General features: G+C 36.3%; 1 protein-coding gene across 1 annotated transcript in view; it reads right to left on the reverse strand.

Annotated features, from left to right (window-relative positions):
- The window catches only part of LOC140235851 (nuclear receptor ROR-beta-like), a 176,180-nt gene that overhangs the window by 106,814 nt on the left and 51,525 nt on the right, over positions 1-17,841 (reverse strand). The window contains exon 3 of the mRNA XM_072315849.1: positions 2,676-2,726. Coding sequence (XP_072171950.1) covers positions 2,676-2,726 — 51 coding nt within the window. The remainder of the gene's footprint in view (positions 1-2,675; positions 2,727-17,841) is intronic.

The raw sequence follows: 17,841 nt of genomic DNA on the forward strand, positions 1-17,841 counted from the left end.
GGCCACCTACTGTGCAATCTAATTGACGTGACAGAGGGACGTAGGCCATGATTATGGCGAGATAAGGGGGGGGGGGAGGGGAGGGGAGAACGTTTGATGATAATGAGCTTGACCAGTAGATGGATGAATAGAAGGAGGAAAATGCGTAGTCAGGGAAAGGTAATATCATTTGTGCGAGGTCAGACTAATACATTTGTTGTCGTCTAAACCACCTCAAGTGTTAATACACAAAAGAGCAAACTGGAATATTAGAAAACTACAAAGCAAAAATAAAAAAAAGGATGAAAATAGAGAGAAATTGATAGAATATCAAAAAGAGACAGTGAGAGACAGAATTAAAAAAGAAAGAATGTACATTGCTATCTCTTTGAGAGATAGTGTAGATTTGGTTGAGATTTGGCTTCAGGTTTCCCATTTTGGTGAGAAAATGAGAAACCTCTTTTGAAACACGAAAGAGCATACAATTCTTAGAGGAATTTAAAGTTTGCTTGATGAAAATTGGTTTCGAAACTACTGAGACAAAGGTGGGACCCACCTTTTGTCAGGACCACGTTCATTGATAAATTGGTTACACTGGGTACAGAGTTTCAGAATTTATAGTGATTGGGATGAGGAACAAGAGTTGATGTTTTTGTTTTTTTCAAAACTCATATCAAATCATGATGAACGAGGATAATGACATAGCATCTTCACAAAAGAATGCATGATTGGGCGCTCTGGGAGCAGAACTATAGAACAAAACAGGCATGAAATCTACACAGGTAAACTTGTCAAGCAAAGCTTGGTATTGTAATGGAATGACATTGCTGTATTACTGCAACATGTGAGCCTTCTTTGTCATCATCCTTGATCAGTTGTGTCTGGGGTTTTTTTAGAGTCTGTGTATCTGCTCAGGAAACACAATAGATTCCACGAATCTATACATGGCACTATCATTTTATGTACTACATGATGTGAAATTGTATAAATCATCTGGAATGCCCCTGTAAGTATTTCAGAATTGCCTCTCAAACTGATGCTGGTACAAGTTACCGAAAAAAAAAAGTCTCAAGGACCATACAGTGTGGGAGAGTGTAAATGCAATTTCTATTATATTTCTATACTGATTGTACAAATGTACAATATCTACGTTCATGTGATTGTCATGATAAATGCAATCAAAAAGTTTGTTCAATTCATACTACTGAGACCGTCACTTTTCTTAGATAACTTTAGAATCAAATATCAGACACATGTATTACTCTGCTTTTTATTTTCTTTGACAACTAATGCAGTGGAAGTTAAATTGAAGATTTTTTTTTTCCTCTGATGCTTTGCAATGTAGTAGATAAAATATTTTGTCTATCTGCAGATACTCAATGCATTTCATAAATTGGGAACCAGTTTGTATGCATTCATTTTTGCTATCAAAGTCAGACAAGTCTCAGCAGGCTTTCTTATTGGAAACAATCTTTATTTTGAAGATGTATCACAAAACTAACAGAGTTTGTAAAAATGGTTCCTTCCCTCAAAATTATAATCATTTCCATACTGCTGCTGTATTCACTTCAATCCAAAGCTCCCACTGACATCACTGGCTTCACAAGGGTAACAGCCCCTTTAAGGTGACAGAACGTATAGCCCATATATCTACACCATATGCCTACCGATGGATGAACTTTACCCACGGTCAAAATCAGCCAGTGGCGGAGGGTTGAATACTACCGTGAAATGACTGAAATTACAGATAGTGATTGACATGTGAAAATACCTGTAAATGTGGGCAAATATAATCCGACACAATCTTAACACCTGCTGTTCAACAGGTAAGACTTAAACATGAATAAAATGCAAGCAAGAGTCAATTCTTTTATTGGCATACAAGGTAAACATGTACATATATGCACAACACACGCACACAAATATTGATACACACACATGTATACAGAGAGATATCAGAGAAATAGAAAATGAGCTGGATATGTATGTGTATACACACACACACAGTAAAACTGGAAGCTTATGCAGTGTTGAATTTTTTGTGCACTTTGTGTGGCCTGAAACTAGTACAATGTGTATGAAAATAAAAGCTTGCAAATATTTTTGCTTGCCGTATGTTCCAGGATACGTAGTTGATGTCTTGATTCCGTGGAAGTAAAAACACGCGAAACTTGTTTTACTCAGCCTAGCACAAAAATCTACGCACACGAAACTATCCACTTTTACAGGATAAATATATACTGAACTACGTATGCTGTCATAAGGATATAAGGTCTTAAAATAAATCAATTTACAACATATATACGCATGCATAATCATACAAAAATACAAGCATATAGACATTGATAGATTTAGAGAGAGAGAAAGTGAGTATTACAAGAGTCAAAGAGGTGTAGTACGAGAGGTAGAAATATATGAACGATAGATATCAACCTGTTTCATAGGAACCGGGTAGCCTGTGTATTATGTCTATGGGGATTACACAATTAAGTATGGAATGGATTAAATCACATTCCGCTGCACATGAGACATATTCCAATCATTCTCAACATTGATCCGCAGGAGTAGGTCCCTGCTGAGGGAAGGGAGTGCAAGTGTCTTGCCACCAGGGTACAATTGCAAGGTCACAACATTACAGTTACAGGAGAGTGGTGGAGGGGGAGGAAAGAGAATGAAAAATTTTGCGCCCGACTTACTCTCTTTCACAGGATCATCTCTCCATAGTGTTCCATTCTCTTGCACTTTATCTGTCGAGGAAAGAAAAGACGAGAGATGCACACACAGAGGTAAATAATCAAAGTTTTTGTAGTCCACAAAGTCCTCCTCGCGTCGATCCGATCCCACGCAACAACAATCTAAAAAATCAGTCATGAATAATGATATCTACCCCCCTTGAACAACGTCCACATGATCTTGTCGAGCTCGCCCGCTGGACAACCCCTGCGACTCTAAACAAAACCTGCCACGGGGCTGATCTATAGGCCCTGCATTGATATACAACTCCCGCAGGGGCTCATGAGAAAAGAAAGAAAGGGGGATCGAGGGGGGAAAAAAAAAGAACAACGCATGTGGCTTTCCCGTTGTTGATGACTGCAAAGTTCAAGTTCAGTGCGTAACTGGGTGAGATATTTCTTAGCCATTCATGCATCTTCGCTAGTCTGTCTCCCCTAGGTCAAATGCTGTCAGAAAGAGTGCAGTGCATTTCATAATTTCATAAATACAGGCGTTTATGGACTGCAATCACCTCAAAGACAAACTTCTGCATTTGGCTACCATAACAAATTCATATTATATTGGCTTGTTGATAATTGTATGGACTAAACATAATCAGCAGAATGCAGCAGTTCCTAACTATCAGCTGTAGAATGGAAAAGAGGTCTGCATTTGCTAGACCACAACCTGACACATGTATTAACAGCCCCTTGAAAACAAGCCATAGGAGATTACACCTACAAGCTAACATATTTGCAATTATTCTGGGAAAAGCTAGAGAATGAATTGCCAGGGTGCTACATAAGCGCTTTACGCGACTGCCTGGGGCAAGTGAAAATTGAAGTCGGGCAAATGTTTTGGAACAATGAAAAAAAAAAAGAAGCTTGCCAGAACTGGGAAAGCAAAAAGTTTTGAAGGCACTTTTTTTTTTTCATTTTTTGCCCCTTTAAACCCCCATACGGAAACCAAAAGATAATGACTGTTTAGTGAATATGCAAGGAATTTTCATCAACTTTCCAACATTTACGCAAGGAAGTCCCAAATGCATTGCAACACTAACACTCAATTGAACCTTATAAGGCAGGTTTACTGACAATGCGGTGCTTGCAGGGTGTAACATAGACATAGTTCTTTTGGTCCTTCGACAGTATTTGCTTTTTACAAGCACTATACATAATCAGGATCACAATAACATTTTTATTGTTGTTTTTGCTGCTGTTATTGATTTTATTATCATCATCATCACTGACAAAACATCATCTATTTATCTTTCTTCTTATACATCAAATACCATAATGCTCCCACTAAAGCCAAATCAAAAAGTAGTAAATATTTCATTATTTCACAAAATTACCATGTAAAAAAATAGCAATAACGAGTAAGTATTACAAGCTCTTGATGAAACAAAACAATTCTCTATCACTTAGATTTCACCTATTGAACTATACCATAGCTTCTGTATTGTATTTATTATACATATGCATGTTTTCATGTAATTTCACACTGTCAAGATACTGTTTCTGGAATAAGTGATGCAAGAGAGAATGGCTGTAGGCGATGCTACAGCAGTGGCCAGCTACAGCCAATGTCTATTTCCGCTCATTTCTACGGCTGTAGCAACGTACATAAGCACAGATTCATCTTGGGGAAAAGGCCAAGCGGACAATAATTTGCCCATCTCTGTGTGGGAGCGGTGGTGGGGAGACAAACCCACAAAAATGTCACTAATGCAGAGTCCAGGCCGTGCGGCAAGAAGAACGTGTTTATTAGGTCGACTGGCATACGGCAGTATATAGTGGTGGCGGTCAGCCATTGGACGTGGCCATGGACTAGAGAGCCTCGCTTTTATGTCAGCAAGTAATCTTCGTGGCTGCAGCGGTTGTTCACGGGCGACGCCACTGTCTGTGCACACATGTTCATTTCTGTGTTGGAATGCGTGCGATGGTCAGGTCTCGCTAGTCTCCACGCGCAGACCCTGTGAGTGATCTTGTGCTACTCTCAGCTACAAAAGTGACTGATAGATGTTCGTCAAATGCTGCAACATTGTGTTCACTTGATCCTTGTGATTCATGGTTAACCCATTCTATTCTGAATTCTGAAATATCCATAGACTCAATACACAGGCCACCAGGTTCCCGTATAGAACAGGTTAAAAGAATGTTATTATGAACCTCAATCTGACACAAGAGGCCATTAGAAAAGAAAAGTGCATGTACCTTTGAGAACAATAATCTGGCTTTTATCAATGGTTGCACTGTTTAATTTGGAAGTGGACCAAAATGTATTCATTCTCATTGTGATGAGAAAAATGATTTGCAACTGAATGGAGAATGGAGAATGGAGAATGGAGGAACTATCCACAGAAAACAAGTTTGTTGTATAGGCCTACATTGTCGAGCGTAGACAGAAGTTAAGTAACATAAAATTACTCTTCCCGCACATCAAATCACACACACAATGCACATACACAAATAAAATGAGAATTTTAAAGTTAATTAAAAATATGTACAGCTATTCATTTCAGTCTACACGTTTGTGGTCAGTGTACTGTACAAAGACTAACAATTTCTTGGCCATGAGCCTGGGTAAATGGAAAGAAGTCCTCGGACATTCCTGAGGTCAAGACAAGGTCAAGGGGCACAGCCTAACCTCTCCCCAACCCCCCCCCCCCCCCCATCTAACTGTCACTATGACTTAGAACTTGAATGAATCTTTATACTACCATAAGTGAGATGAAGCAACTAGGAAGATGCAACCTATGGTACGAGGGGTTTCACGTTTGCTTTGAACTCGTTTGCAAATGTGTATAACACCAATGAAGTAACTTTGCTGAAGTCTGAATTGCATATACTGGACAGTTATAATTATTATAATTATAACTTAACAAACTTTTCTTTTGCAGTGAACAATTTTTGAGTTTACTTCCAGCATTTTGGGTACCATGAACTTTTATCATAATTGGGAAGGTGAGGTTTCTCTACAGTTATCATTTTATTTCATTTTGTTTACCTCATAGGAAGGTACAATTATAGTTCAAACTATATAGATATAAATTTATGGCAGGAAACTTTAGCAGGTTTTTTTTTTCCCCTACATTTTGTTTTGTTCTGTTTTGTTTTGCTTTGCTTTAACAATCACATAACATAAGTACTGGTAGCTAGTAGAGACAACCCAATCAAGAAAGCAGTGCTACTTTTAGATTCAGAGTGTAATTGCTTCTCTTATACCCCTTTCATAAACTCAATAATGCGGATAATATCCGCAACATTTGGTCGTAAAATCGGAGCGGGGATAGAATAATGCGCATTATTTCGACCCTTCTATTATCCGCATAATAGCAGCGTCGGGACCAGATTTTGAGTTTATGAACGCAAACCCAAATAATGCGGATAATTGCCGGGGTGCGGTCAAACGTCACCTGTCTTTCCCGCAGGAGGGACGTGTGCAGTCACCATGACGATTATCCGCCTTTTTCAGGACGGGCGCTCGTAAAAATAATGCGGATTATTTTCAGAGTTTGTGAACGCATTTTTTATTGAATTGTCCGCATTATTCTTATGCGGATAATAGGAGGATGAGTTTATGAAAGGGGTATTACTGTTTTGGAAGATTTGTGGCTTTTTTTTTAAACTACTGGTTTACACACACTTTCGTTTCATTCCATATCAGCATGTAGATGAAGGGTTCATGAAGAAATATGAATATTTGTAGGAAGGATTATAAGTATCATTGCAATCTGTGTTGAAATAAAATTGAAGAGTGTGCACATTACCATTTCTGCAGTGCAACATTACCCCATATCTGCAATGCAATAATATAAAGATTACGGCCTTCATGCATCATACTGGCTTACATGCATGATAAAAAAGCATGACGGGCACTTTTAAAGGACAAGTTCACCTTCATTAACATAAGGATTGAGCGAGTGTAGCAATATTAGCAGAACACATCATTGAAAGTTTGAGGAAAATCGGACAATCCGTTCAAAAGTTATGAATTTTTTAAGTTTTTGTGCAGTCACCGCTGGATGAGAAGACTACTGCAGTGTATGATGGCACATGCGTACAACAATATAAGGAAAATATAAAGAGAATTTCACAAAATTTCATCTTTTGGAAAAAGTACACATTCCCTTGACTCGTTACTGACATATGTTATGGGTAATATTATTCCCATTGCCTTTAGAAAGAGGCAAGTCAAGTGCTCTTTTATTATGTGAAAAAAGTGAAAATATGTTGAATTTTCTTTACATTTTCTTTATACTGTTGTACTCATATGACATCACAAGCCTTAGTAGTCTCCTCATCCAGCGGTTCCAACACAAAAATTTTAAAAATTCATAACTTTTGCATCGATTGTCCAATTTTCCTCAAACTTTCACTGATGTGTTCTACTAATATTGCTGCATTCTCTCAATCCTTTTTGAAGGTGAACCTGTCCTTTAAGAAAGTGCAGTTTTACTTTACCAAGGTCAAATTAATCCTGATTACTCAGAATTGCACAAGGGCTAAATATACATTTGGGATTTAATTGCTAAGTCCAAAATGGTGTTCAAGCAGCGCGCAATGTACAATACTGACTAACAAAAGTATATCTATGATACTGATTCTTTTGCATTGAAAAAGATAATAATGGTTATATCAGATGACCATGCATTAACAAAAATATGACTGTAATATTTTTATTATAATGCATGGTCATCCAATATAAACATGCAATATAAACAAAAATATAATTGTGATATTCTACTTGATAAGAAATCCAATATAATACATCTTTACTATAGGACTGATAGTATGTACCATGTATACAAGTATGAATTCAGCAAACAGCCCAGTGGTTGTTATGCATCAGCATTTAAGGTGTTAACAATTCACAGTTGGGGGGAAAGTTACCCCCCCCCCCCCCCTCAGAATAGCACCGGTAAACTTTAACTAATCCCTGAAATATGAGCCAAATGATGCAATTAAGCCAACCCTTCTTCCTACAAGAGATTCCATACATAGGTATAGTTCAACTAGAGTTCATCAAAAAATTTCTCCAATACACCACAACCCCCTCCCCCCCCCCCCCCCACCCTTTATCAATACACATGTACAGTGTACCCTGCTCTTCTTGTTACGGAGCATAATGTCATGCATAATATTTCTTGTATTGCATGTCACCCGCTCTGTTGTGGACTGGAATAGGAGATGCAGGCGCCATGGCTCTGCTATTTTCAGAAATTTATCCAGGGGTTGGTTTACATGATACTTTTTTTATAAGGAGTGGGATGGGTACGCAACCATGGATTTTATCATGTACTCATTTAAACACTCTCTATCTCAACTCAACTAAGATTTATTCATTACTCATCCGAGAGCTCTCAGCTGGAACCAAGCAATTTAAAGGTGTGATTTACCGTTTGAACATGAAATAAAACAAAATAGTTCTAAAATGTGAGTTCAGGATAGAAACAACCAATGCAAAAATTTGAATTAGTATCGTCAAACAAACAAAGAGATCCTAATAAAAGGCATGGCCTGTCGCCTTATATCATCACCTTTTTGGATATCTCAGCCATTTGAAAACCAATTTTCATCAAATAAATGTTGAATCCTTTTATGCTTTTTCATATTTCATCAGAGGTTTCTCATTATCTCACTTAGGAATGTTGTTTACCGGAATCCCCCACCTCAACCAGTACTGTACATTCCCTTTAACCCATTGAGGCTGGTTTGATTTTGCTACAACACGCATTTCCCACAGACGCTTGCCCGTATACTCGTATACTCGGGACTCATCCTAAACAGGTTAAGGCTACGTATAGGAAAGGGTTGTGAATAAGGAACACAACACAGGTTTGAGTCTTGGATTAGCGTTTTAATCACGGAAAAATCAGGTTTGGGTTTATTCTACAAGTTTCTCGAAGCAGCATAGTTTCTTAAATGTTACACATCAGGAGAAAACTTAACTTTTTTCTTCTTTTTTCTTTTTTTTTCAGAGCAAAGTTCTCGTTTAAAGCGATGGTACAGTATTGGTGGAGACGAGAATTGGGCTTATAACTTTTTGCGAGATACCAAGAAAATACTTATGAAATAGTACAGAGCATACTATTTTAAGAGAAATTCAAAGTTTATTTGATGAAAATCAGGATTGGAATGACTGGAACATCCAAAAACAAAGTAAAACAAAGCGATCGTAATAAAAGGTGGGTCCTACACTTTATTAGAATCACTCTGTTTTGGATATCTCAGCCATTTCAAAACCAATTTTCATCAAATAAACATTGAATACCTCATTCTCTGATGATCACAGAGAAGTCAGGCTTGAGTTTATCCTACAAGTTTCTTGAACCAGCGTAATTGATTCAGTCATTTCTCCAACATGATACATCTGGTATAACTTTATAATAACGTAATCAATTTTTGGTTTCACAGCAATTTCTTCTTTAAACTGATGATGTACCAGCTCAAGCTCTGAATTGATGGTAGTGGAAATTGAATTAATAATGATGATGATATAATGGTTTTATTTCCCCAGGGCAGCCTAGATTAATAGTATTAGCACTGCTCTTTTCAAAGGCTGTTTCATTATTCTCAAGGCTTTAACATCAGAGAAGTTAATTAAACCATCAAAATTCATGGATTACATGCATGTCTCAATGGCTAAAAATAAATAAATCAAATATAATATTTCATATTTAATAAATATTCTTATCAAGTCAGTGTAGTTTGCACATTCTTTAGTTGAGATATGAAGAGATTAAACCCGCTGAAGATGAGTCCCAAGTATACTCTTGCAGGGGCTATGGGAAATGCATGCTGTAGCAAAATTAGTCCATCCTCAACGGGTTAAGAGAGCTTCCCTGAGAGCACTCCTACATTGCGACAATAGGAAAAATATACATGTGTGACCTGTTGCAACAAATGGATCCAAAAGTCGGGGGAGGTTGATTTTCTGAAAATGACATTACATTATTTGCTACCTTTTCCACTTTAATTTCATATATAATATGACTCACAAAAGTATTTGGTTGTAGAAATATGGATGAGTTTGTGAGACCATGTCAAATGATCTAGGAAATCAGCATTTCAAGAAATCCGCCTTTTAAGTTGTCCTTCCGACGCAATCGTGATCAAGGGGAGGTAAGACAGTTATCACCTCTTGACAATGGAAGGTATGCTCTTAGCGACCTCCACGATGTTCATTCAAGTGGTCTATACACGACCAATCAGTAACACGGATGCCATGAACTGACCAATAAGTTCACTTCCTAATTGTTAGGGGCAGACTGTATCTGCGGCGCTAAATCCAAATGGACACGTTTCTGTTCCGTTGAAAGTCGGAAAAATCATGGCCCAGACAAATTTTGATTTTTCACCTTTCCTTTGATTATTTAGCTTTGAAATTTTGGCAGATGATAGACGAAACAACAGACTACAATATTGTGTCTGTAACAAAAATTCTATGGTGTTGACCAATTTTGATGGCCTGACTTCAAACTCAATTTTCTCGGCTCAGCTGTCAGCGACTTATGGATCCTTCAGTTGTCCTGGTGGGTCACATATATTCTTGAATCACTGAAGCTGTAACATTCTTTTGTGACATGATAAAGAAACATTCAAAGTTTTCGGGGAGGTTCCTAGAGAATCTGAGACTTGAAACCTCTGCATTATATGCCCAACAAAATTCAGGATAAGGGCGGAAATACAACTGTAAGCTGCTTGGCTGAGGTCTGCTAGCTTGGATTGCTTTTCTAGTTTTAAAATTGCAGAGAAGTCACCATACTAATCTGTACTTTGAAGTCCAACTGCAGATAGCACGAAGATGAAGGTGACATCCGTTCCTTGTTGCTGGTTTTGTTTGTTTGTTTGTCTGTCTGCCTGTCTGTCAGTTTGATTGTATGTTGTTGTTTTGTTGTTGTTGTTGATGATGTTGTTGTTGTTGGTGGTGGTGGGTTTTTTTTGTTTCAACCGGTGTGTATTGATGTGTATGATTTCGATTAAAAATTTCATGCTGGAAATGCATGGCCATGCAAAGACATTCGTGTGCCAGTCCATGTCCATATAGTGAAGTGACCGTGAAATGTGACGGTCAAATAACTGAGGTCGATATTCAGCATATGAATTCAATATAATTGTATCTGTCATTTTGGTTTGTTGGTTTGTTTTTTTTCTAAAACTGTGTCAATAAAGTTTATCCAGAGAACAGAGCAATATCCCCCCACCTACAAATACCTGAACTCAGGTGAACTTTTGTACAAATATTCCATCTCGGCCAAACATACACACAAAAATAATTTTGGTATTTCAATTTCATTCTTTTCTGGGAGGGATTAAATAATGATAGTCTGATCCTCACAGACCCCAGGAGATTTAATAAATTGCCATACTTTCCTCTTTTTTTTTTTTTTTTTTTTTTTTTTGACTGTGGGCAGTGAGGCATATATCTTAGAACTATATTCTTTCCACTTTTTTTGGGTAATGTCATTATGTAAGGAATACATGATGTTGCAAGTCATTCTGAGCCGGAGGATTGAATAATCCCAAAAATGTTTTGAATGCATAATTCTTTTTGACGTCACTTATCAACACCATCACAGCAAGATACGACTCCAGGGGTTTCAAATCTCGATCCATCTGACACCATAATGTACCAAAGCAGATGATATCACGACGAGAAACCTGGGCGTAATATGCTGCTCACTTCCCACCATCCACATTTATGCAACAAAATATTTTCAAGAAACATACGATGCAGAGGAATTAGACTTGTTTATAGTGGCGTAAAATTTGTTCCTGTACATCTCTACCCAAAACATTCTTACAGAAAGATACATCACGAGAGCAATATCATCACTGTGACTAGCAAATGAGTCTGGGAATGTAAGACTACAATCTAGTTCCCTAGTTACCTTGACATTACAAGTTACTAATATTTAAAGGTATACAGCTAAGTATACAGCTAGTCCTCTGTTTTCTACAGGTAGTAAGTCTGATATTGGGAAAGGGGGGGGGTGGTTGGTAGAAGGAGATGTAGGTAATCTTCAAGAAGGTGCATAGCAATCTTGGCTGCAATTGATGTTGGCAATTCCAGGCAAAGGCAAAATTAGATTTTGATTGGTCGCAAAGCCGCACTGACAATTGTGTATCTCGTCAACAAATGCCTTGAGCTGAAGATTTCGTTAAAGCCCCAATATTGCCCAAAGAAATGGCCACATTTAGCATAGCACAAGAGTTTGGAAGTAAATATCATAGCATTGTTTGTGATTGACTGGGGAATACAATTTCATGAATTTGTAACAAATAGAAGAATTATCCTACATATTCATGTGGTTGTTTACAAAGCACACAGAGCCTCAACCATTCAAGCATGACTATCAGGCATTCATTTAGCTTAGAACAAGAAGGACGTTAACTCTGACAAAGGGTGGACTCGGACTTCAATGACCTTTTTGCTCTCACCAAGTACTTCTGACAATGAGTGGGCCCAGTGGCACGAATTCAAACTGTAAGACCAGAAACATTTTGTGACATGAATTTTTATTTTTGCAAAATGCCACTGGCATTCAATGCACTGTATAGTCAAAACCTTTTGTGAATCTTGGCTCCACCAAATTTCATGCGCGCAAAATATATATATGGCATTAAAGTAGTCAAGGATTTTCTAATCATATTGCTAACCTGATAATGATATTTATTCCCATTTGGCACAATCTTACATGGAGGATTGTAAATACTCAACTACTACACTTTTTTGTACTACATTTTTGTGTGTGTTGCTGTTTTGTTTGTTTACCTGTAGACAATATTAATCCAAAAATGAAATAAGGTTCATATTTTTGAAATTTGTCAGACCTTTGGAACAATGAACCTTATTCTATTCTCAGATTAGTGAAATTTTAAAATATAACAAACCTTTAAAATTGGCAAACACTCTTTGATTTGTAGATTCTAGAAATAGAAATATAAGTATATGGAATTGCTTTGTTTTGGAATAAAAAAAAAAACTTATTTAACTTTCCAATTAACTAACATTTGGAATTATGAACATCACCTGATTACCTCACACATTGTGTCCCTGAAAAAAAAAAGAACTCTAATATTTCAAAATCTCATATCACTTCAGGAAAATATTCAGTCGCACCTTGTTAGAGATACTGGATGTTATACAAATAGTGAATGGTCACGAGTGCGATGGTACAAGATTTTGCATGAGTTGAAAGATAGAGGCGCTCTATTCAACGAGGTAAACCGAAGTTCAATAGAGCAGCTCATCTTTCACCGAGTGTGAAATCTTGTTCCATTGCACGAATAAAGACCATACACTATTTGTTTTATACAACACCTCAAACGTCAACAGATTTAGTTCACACAGATTCTTGGATTTAGCACAGAAATGGCAACCATTTTCCGTGAAAGTCAAATAAGTAGCAGCACAGTCACAATCACTGTGTATGTACGTAAGCAGGTGAAGCCAATATCGGTTGAAGTTGTTTTAAAATATGAATTACAAAAGTATGCGAAGTGCGCTGGTAATTGTTGAGTGCGCACGGCAGATGTTTGTTTATTGTGAAATCAGAGCCGTGCAATGAAACAAAAACTTCGAGACAATGGAAATGGGTGATGTCAGCCATGCGCTATCCATTTTTACTCAAACAAAATGTCACGTGATGGGCAATCGACCAATCAGATAAATAGGGCCTACATTCTAATTAGGTGTTATATAAAAAGCAAAACAATCATATAGCAAGATGATAATGCAAGTCCTGTTTCTTTATATTTCTTTGCTTCTGTACCCTAATTAAGCAAGGAACTTGACATAAGAAGTAAATTGTCACGGTTTTCCAGTCCTCATTATAACTAGGTTACATGTACACTGTAATAATATTCACGGGCAGGAATGATGACACCTAATATCTGTGTGTGTGTGCAATTTTTTATAGGATAATTGAAGGAAGAGATAAAACAAAAAGGTTTCATAGTTTCTTTGACCTATTTGCTTCGGGTCACAAATTACTCTGCACTAAACTGTCCATACATCATAAACCTGGTACATCCAATTTATGACGCATTGCCCTTTTGCTGTTTATTATCGATAGCCATCACAAGATTAAGCGTTTGGGCAAAGAGTGTAAACTTGGCACACAATTAAATGAGATCTAGGACAACAAACACAGTAGAGTAAAACAAAAAAGTTGAAGGGATAGTCACCTCAGAGACAAACCTGTTCAAAAAAAAGTGACTTAAAGGCACTACCAGATCAGTAGTATGAGAGGAATAAAATATGTCAGAGTCAGAGAAACATTTTCTGACTATGTTACTATCAACATTGATCACTTTAGTTCATGAATTTGTGATGTCATGTTCTTAAAATCCATTTGTTCTGTACATTGATGATTAAAGGTCCAGTTTACCTTTGGGAGCAGTGATTTTAAAAATGTTCAAGATATCACATTCGATGCATACGTGTAGGTATGTTGTATCACAAAACATCCTACCATATGAAATTTTTGCAATAAAGCCTAAAATATAAGGAGATATCAGTATTTTTCTCAGTAAACCATAACTGTAGATGGTTTAGTCTAGAAGCATTTTTATTATAACTATTGTTCACATATTGTGTATTTAACAATATTTTACATCAATTATACGGATTCAAATTTTTACATTGGTTGTTTCTGTCCATCACTCACATTTTAGAACTATTCTAAAGCACTGATGCTGGGTTTTTGTTTCATCTGCAAATGGTAAACTATGCCTTTAACATTTCATACAATAACAACAACAATAAATTAAACAATTAACAATAGTGAGGTTATAAAAACGGTTAGAAATGGTTAGAGCTTTGAAGTGTGTGTGTGTGTGTGTTTTTTTTTTTTTTTTTTTTGGGGGGGGGGGGGGTTTGTGGGTGTTGTTGTTTTGGTTGTTTTTTTTTGCTACTTTAGAGCAAACCTCACTTCCAGCTCACATTGACTGTAAAAAGAACTGTATATTATTAACCCATTAAAGGACAGGTTCACTTTCATTAACATAAGTATTGGCAGAATGTAGCAATATTAGTAGAACACATCATTGAAAGTTTGAGGAAAATCGGACGATCCGTTCAAAAGTTATGAATTTTTGAAGTTTTTGTGCAGTCACTGCTGGATGAGAAGACTACTGCAGTGTATAATGTCACATGCGAACAACAATATAAGGAAAATATAAAGAGAATTTCACAAAATTTCATCTTTTGAAAAAAGTACACATTCCCTTGACTCATTACTGACATATGTTACGGGTAATATCACTCCCATTGCCTTAAGAAAGAGGCAAGTCAAGTGCTCTTTTATCATGCAAAAAAAGTGAAAATATGTTGAATATTCTTTACATTTTCTTTGTACTGTTGTACTCATATGACATCACGACCCTTTGTAGTCTCCTCATCCAGCGGTTCCAACACAAAAGTTTTAAAAATTCATGACTTTTGCATCGATTGTCCAATTTTCCTCAAACTTTCACTGATGTGTTCTACTAATATTGCTGCATTCTCTTAATCCTTTTGTTAATGAAGGTGAACTTGTCCTTTAAAGATGAGTCCTTAGCATACTTGGGCAACCGCCTATGGGAAATGCATGTTGTAGGAAAATCACTAAGTCCTCTTAAATGGGTGAAGAAGAAAACATTGGTAAACCCTCCAGTGACAGTGGACCAAGTCACTGGATTTTATATGATATATGTGTATTTTTACAATACTGCAACCAAAAGTGTGACATTGTACTACAAATTAAATTCCACTAGAATGACCTCAAAATAAGCTTCATTTTAATGAATAGTGACTTCTTGATATTCAGGGTTGTACAGAGAGATAGTGCACAAAAAAGCTCTGTAAAAAATTAAATCAGAAAAATGTTATTTTGTGTACATTCCTATAGGGAAATCCATTGAAAATGCTTGGTGTCCTATGTAACATCCGTTACATAGAATATTGAAAATAATTTTAAACACATATTGTTGATCACAAAATATTCATAAACTTGATTTGTTAATAATGTAACTAATGTATTGTGATAACAGTGCAGAATTTTACTGTTTGTACTTATTTAGGCATTTTCCAAATATGCATAACGCGTGTCGCAACGCGCGTCGCGATTGGACACTAAAGAGAAAGAGGCAAATAGTTTCTTCCCAAATATTTTATATAATTTATATTCTTTTCTTTTGGATACCTATCCTGGAAAGGAACTCAGAAAAATCAGAAAGGCCAGTAAATAGTATTGGAAATGTACAAAATAAAAGATCAAATCTTCATGTGTAACAGTGGTTACATTGGACACCAAAAAATTGCTGATTTACCATTGTTAATTTTGACATAAAGATGTAAATATTTTGGAACAAAAGTCACATATTTTTCATCCCCCATTGAGCTCATTAAAACAGCAAAAATGCATTGATTTTCAGAATTCCGATCAACCTTTTCTAGGATCTCTGTGTAACGGTTGTCGCGTGGACACCAAGCGTAACACGCGTTACGCACTGTTTATAATGGCATTTTAGGAATGAAAAAGGTTTATTAACAGGATTTTCTTTACATGTCATTCCAAATAGGCATGTTCTGGAATAAGATCAGTCAAAAACACTTATAGAAATATATAATTTAGTTGAGTATGATGCATTTGATCTTAGGGGTACTAATCATGTCACAAATTTGGTGTCCTAAAATGGTCAATTTCTAAGGCATATTGTTTAAAATATACATGAAAAATGTAAGGTTTCATATGATTTTATCTCCACTGTCTCTCATATATGTGGGCTACATATCCTGAAAGTTTTAAGTCTTAATTATGTTTAATTTTTGAATTAGGGCTAATCAAACTTAATCACCTTAAATCTCTGCAGTATTGTAAAAATACATATATATCATGTCTATAAGCATTATTGAAACCCTTTAAAGATGGTTTGATTTTGCTATGCCACGCATTTCCCATGATAGACACTTGCCCAAGTATACTTGGGACTCGCCCTCAACAAGTTAATATAAGTCACAATCATAGGGTACATACCATGTATTTCCCAGGGTTTCTATCTTTGTGCATTCATATGCCTGCAGCTGAATTACAAGTTAAACCTATCAGTGCAGAATTGTGACAGAAATTCAATGACATTTCATAATGAACTAATATGCCTGGCATTTATTTGTTATCTCACTGAGCAAATTTAGCCAGCTCCTGGACAAATAGTTAAATACATATCATATCATCGGACATCCCAAAGTATAGAACTGTAGCCAAATATTCTCGATACCTCCGAGTATTTGTTCTATGTACTGTACTTTTTGAGACTTTGACCGTGTCACTCTACAGAAGAGATGATACTCCATGTATTGCTTATTTCCTCTATTTGGCATATCATCTCTGCATTAAAAAATATCACTCATACTTCATTGAACTGTACACTATTGTTAAACTTATATCAAGAGCTCTTGTAGCTCTGAAAACAGGTATATAGGTTCTGTGTTCTACAGGTTGGTATTATCATTATCATTATTATTCACCTTGAAGATTGTTGGCTTTAGTTCAATCATAATACATCCCATTTAATCGGGGTAATCTATGCCACTGAATTCCCTTTCATTTCCTACTTTTTAAATTAAAGAGTAGGGCCTACTTTAGAATCAAATTTCTGTTAACGTTCTTATTACTTTCTTTTTTTAAAACAAAATAATACTTACTTTGGGAGACTTAAAGCACCACGTAAACGATTCTGATTGGTTGGGTATTAACCCGTTGAGGACGGACTGATTTTGCTACAACACGCATTTCCCATAGACAGCTGCCCGAGTATACTCGGGACTCGTCCTCAATGGGTTAATCTAACTAGATCTCTTCACATGTTATTCACATTTGCGATTGTTGTTATTTTTTTACTTTTTATTCATAGTTATGTTTAATGGGGGAGAAGGACTACCTCTTCAATATTTGTCAAATTCTAAAAAATAAAATAAAAATATTTGATGAGTCTCATTGTCTTTTACTACAGGTTGTAAAGATCACTAATCCTATTACATTCTTAGGATTATATTTCTTCCTCTGTAGAGACTACATAATAATTGTGAAATTCTATAGGAAACAAATGGCAAGTTTACAAGTAATCAGTACTTGTGTAAATAAAACAGAAACACCCCTAC

This window comes from Diadema setosum, chromosome 12 (assembly GCF_964275005.1).
Source record: "Diadema setosum chromosome 12, eeDiaSeto1, whole genome shotgun sequence".
Taxonomy (NCBI): Eukaryota; Metazoa; Echinodermata; class Echinoidea; order Diadematoida; family Diadematidae; genus Diadema; species Diadema setosum.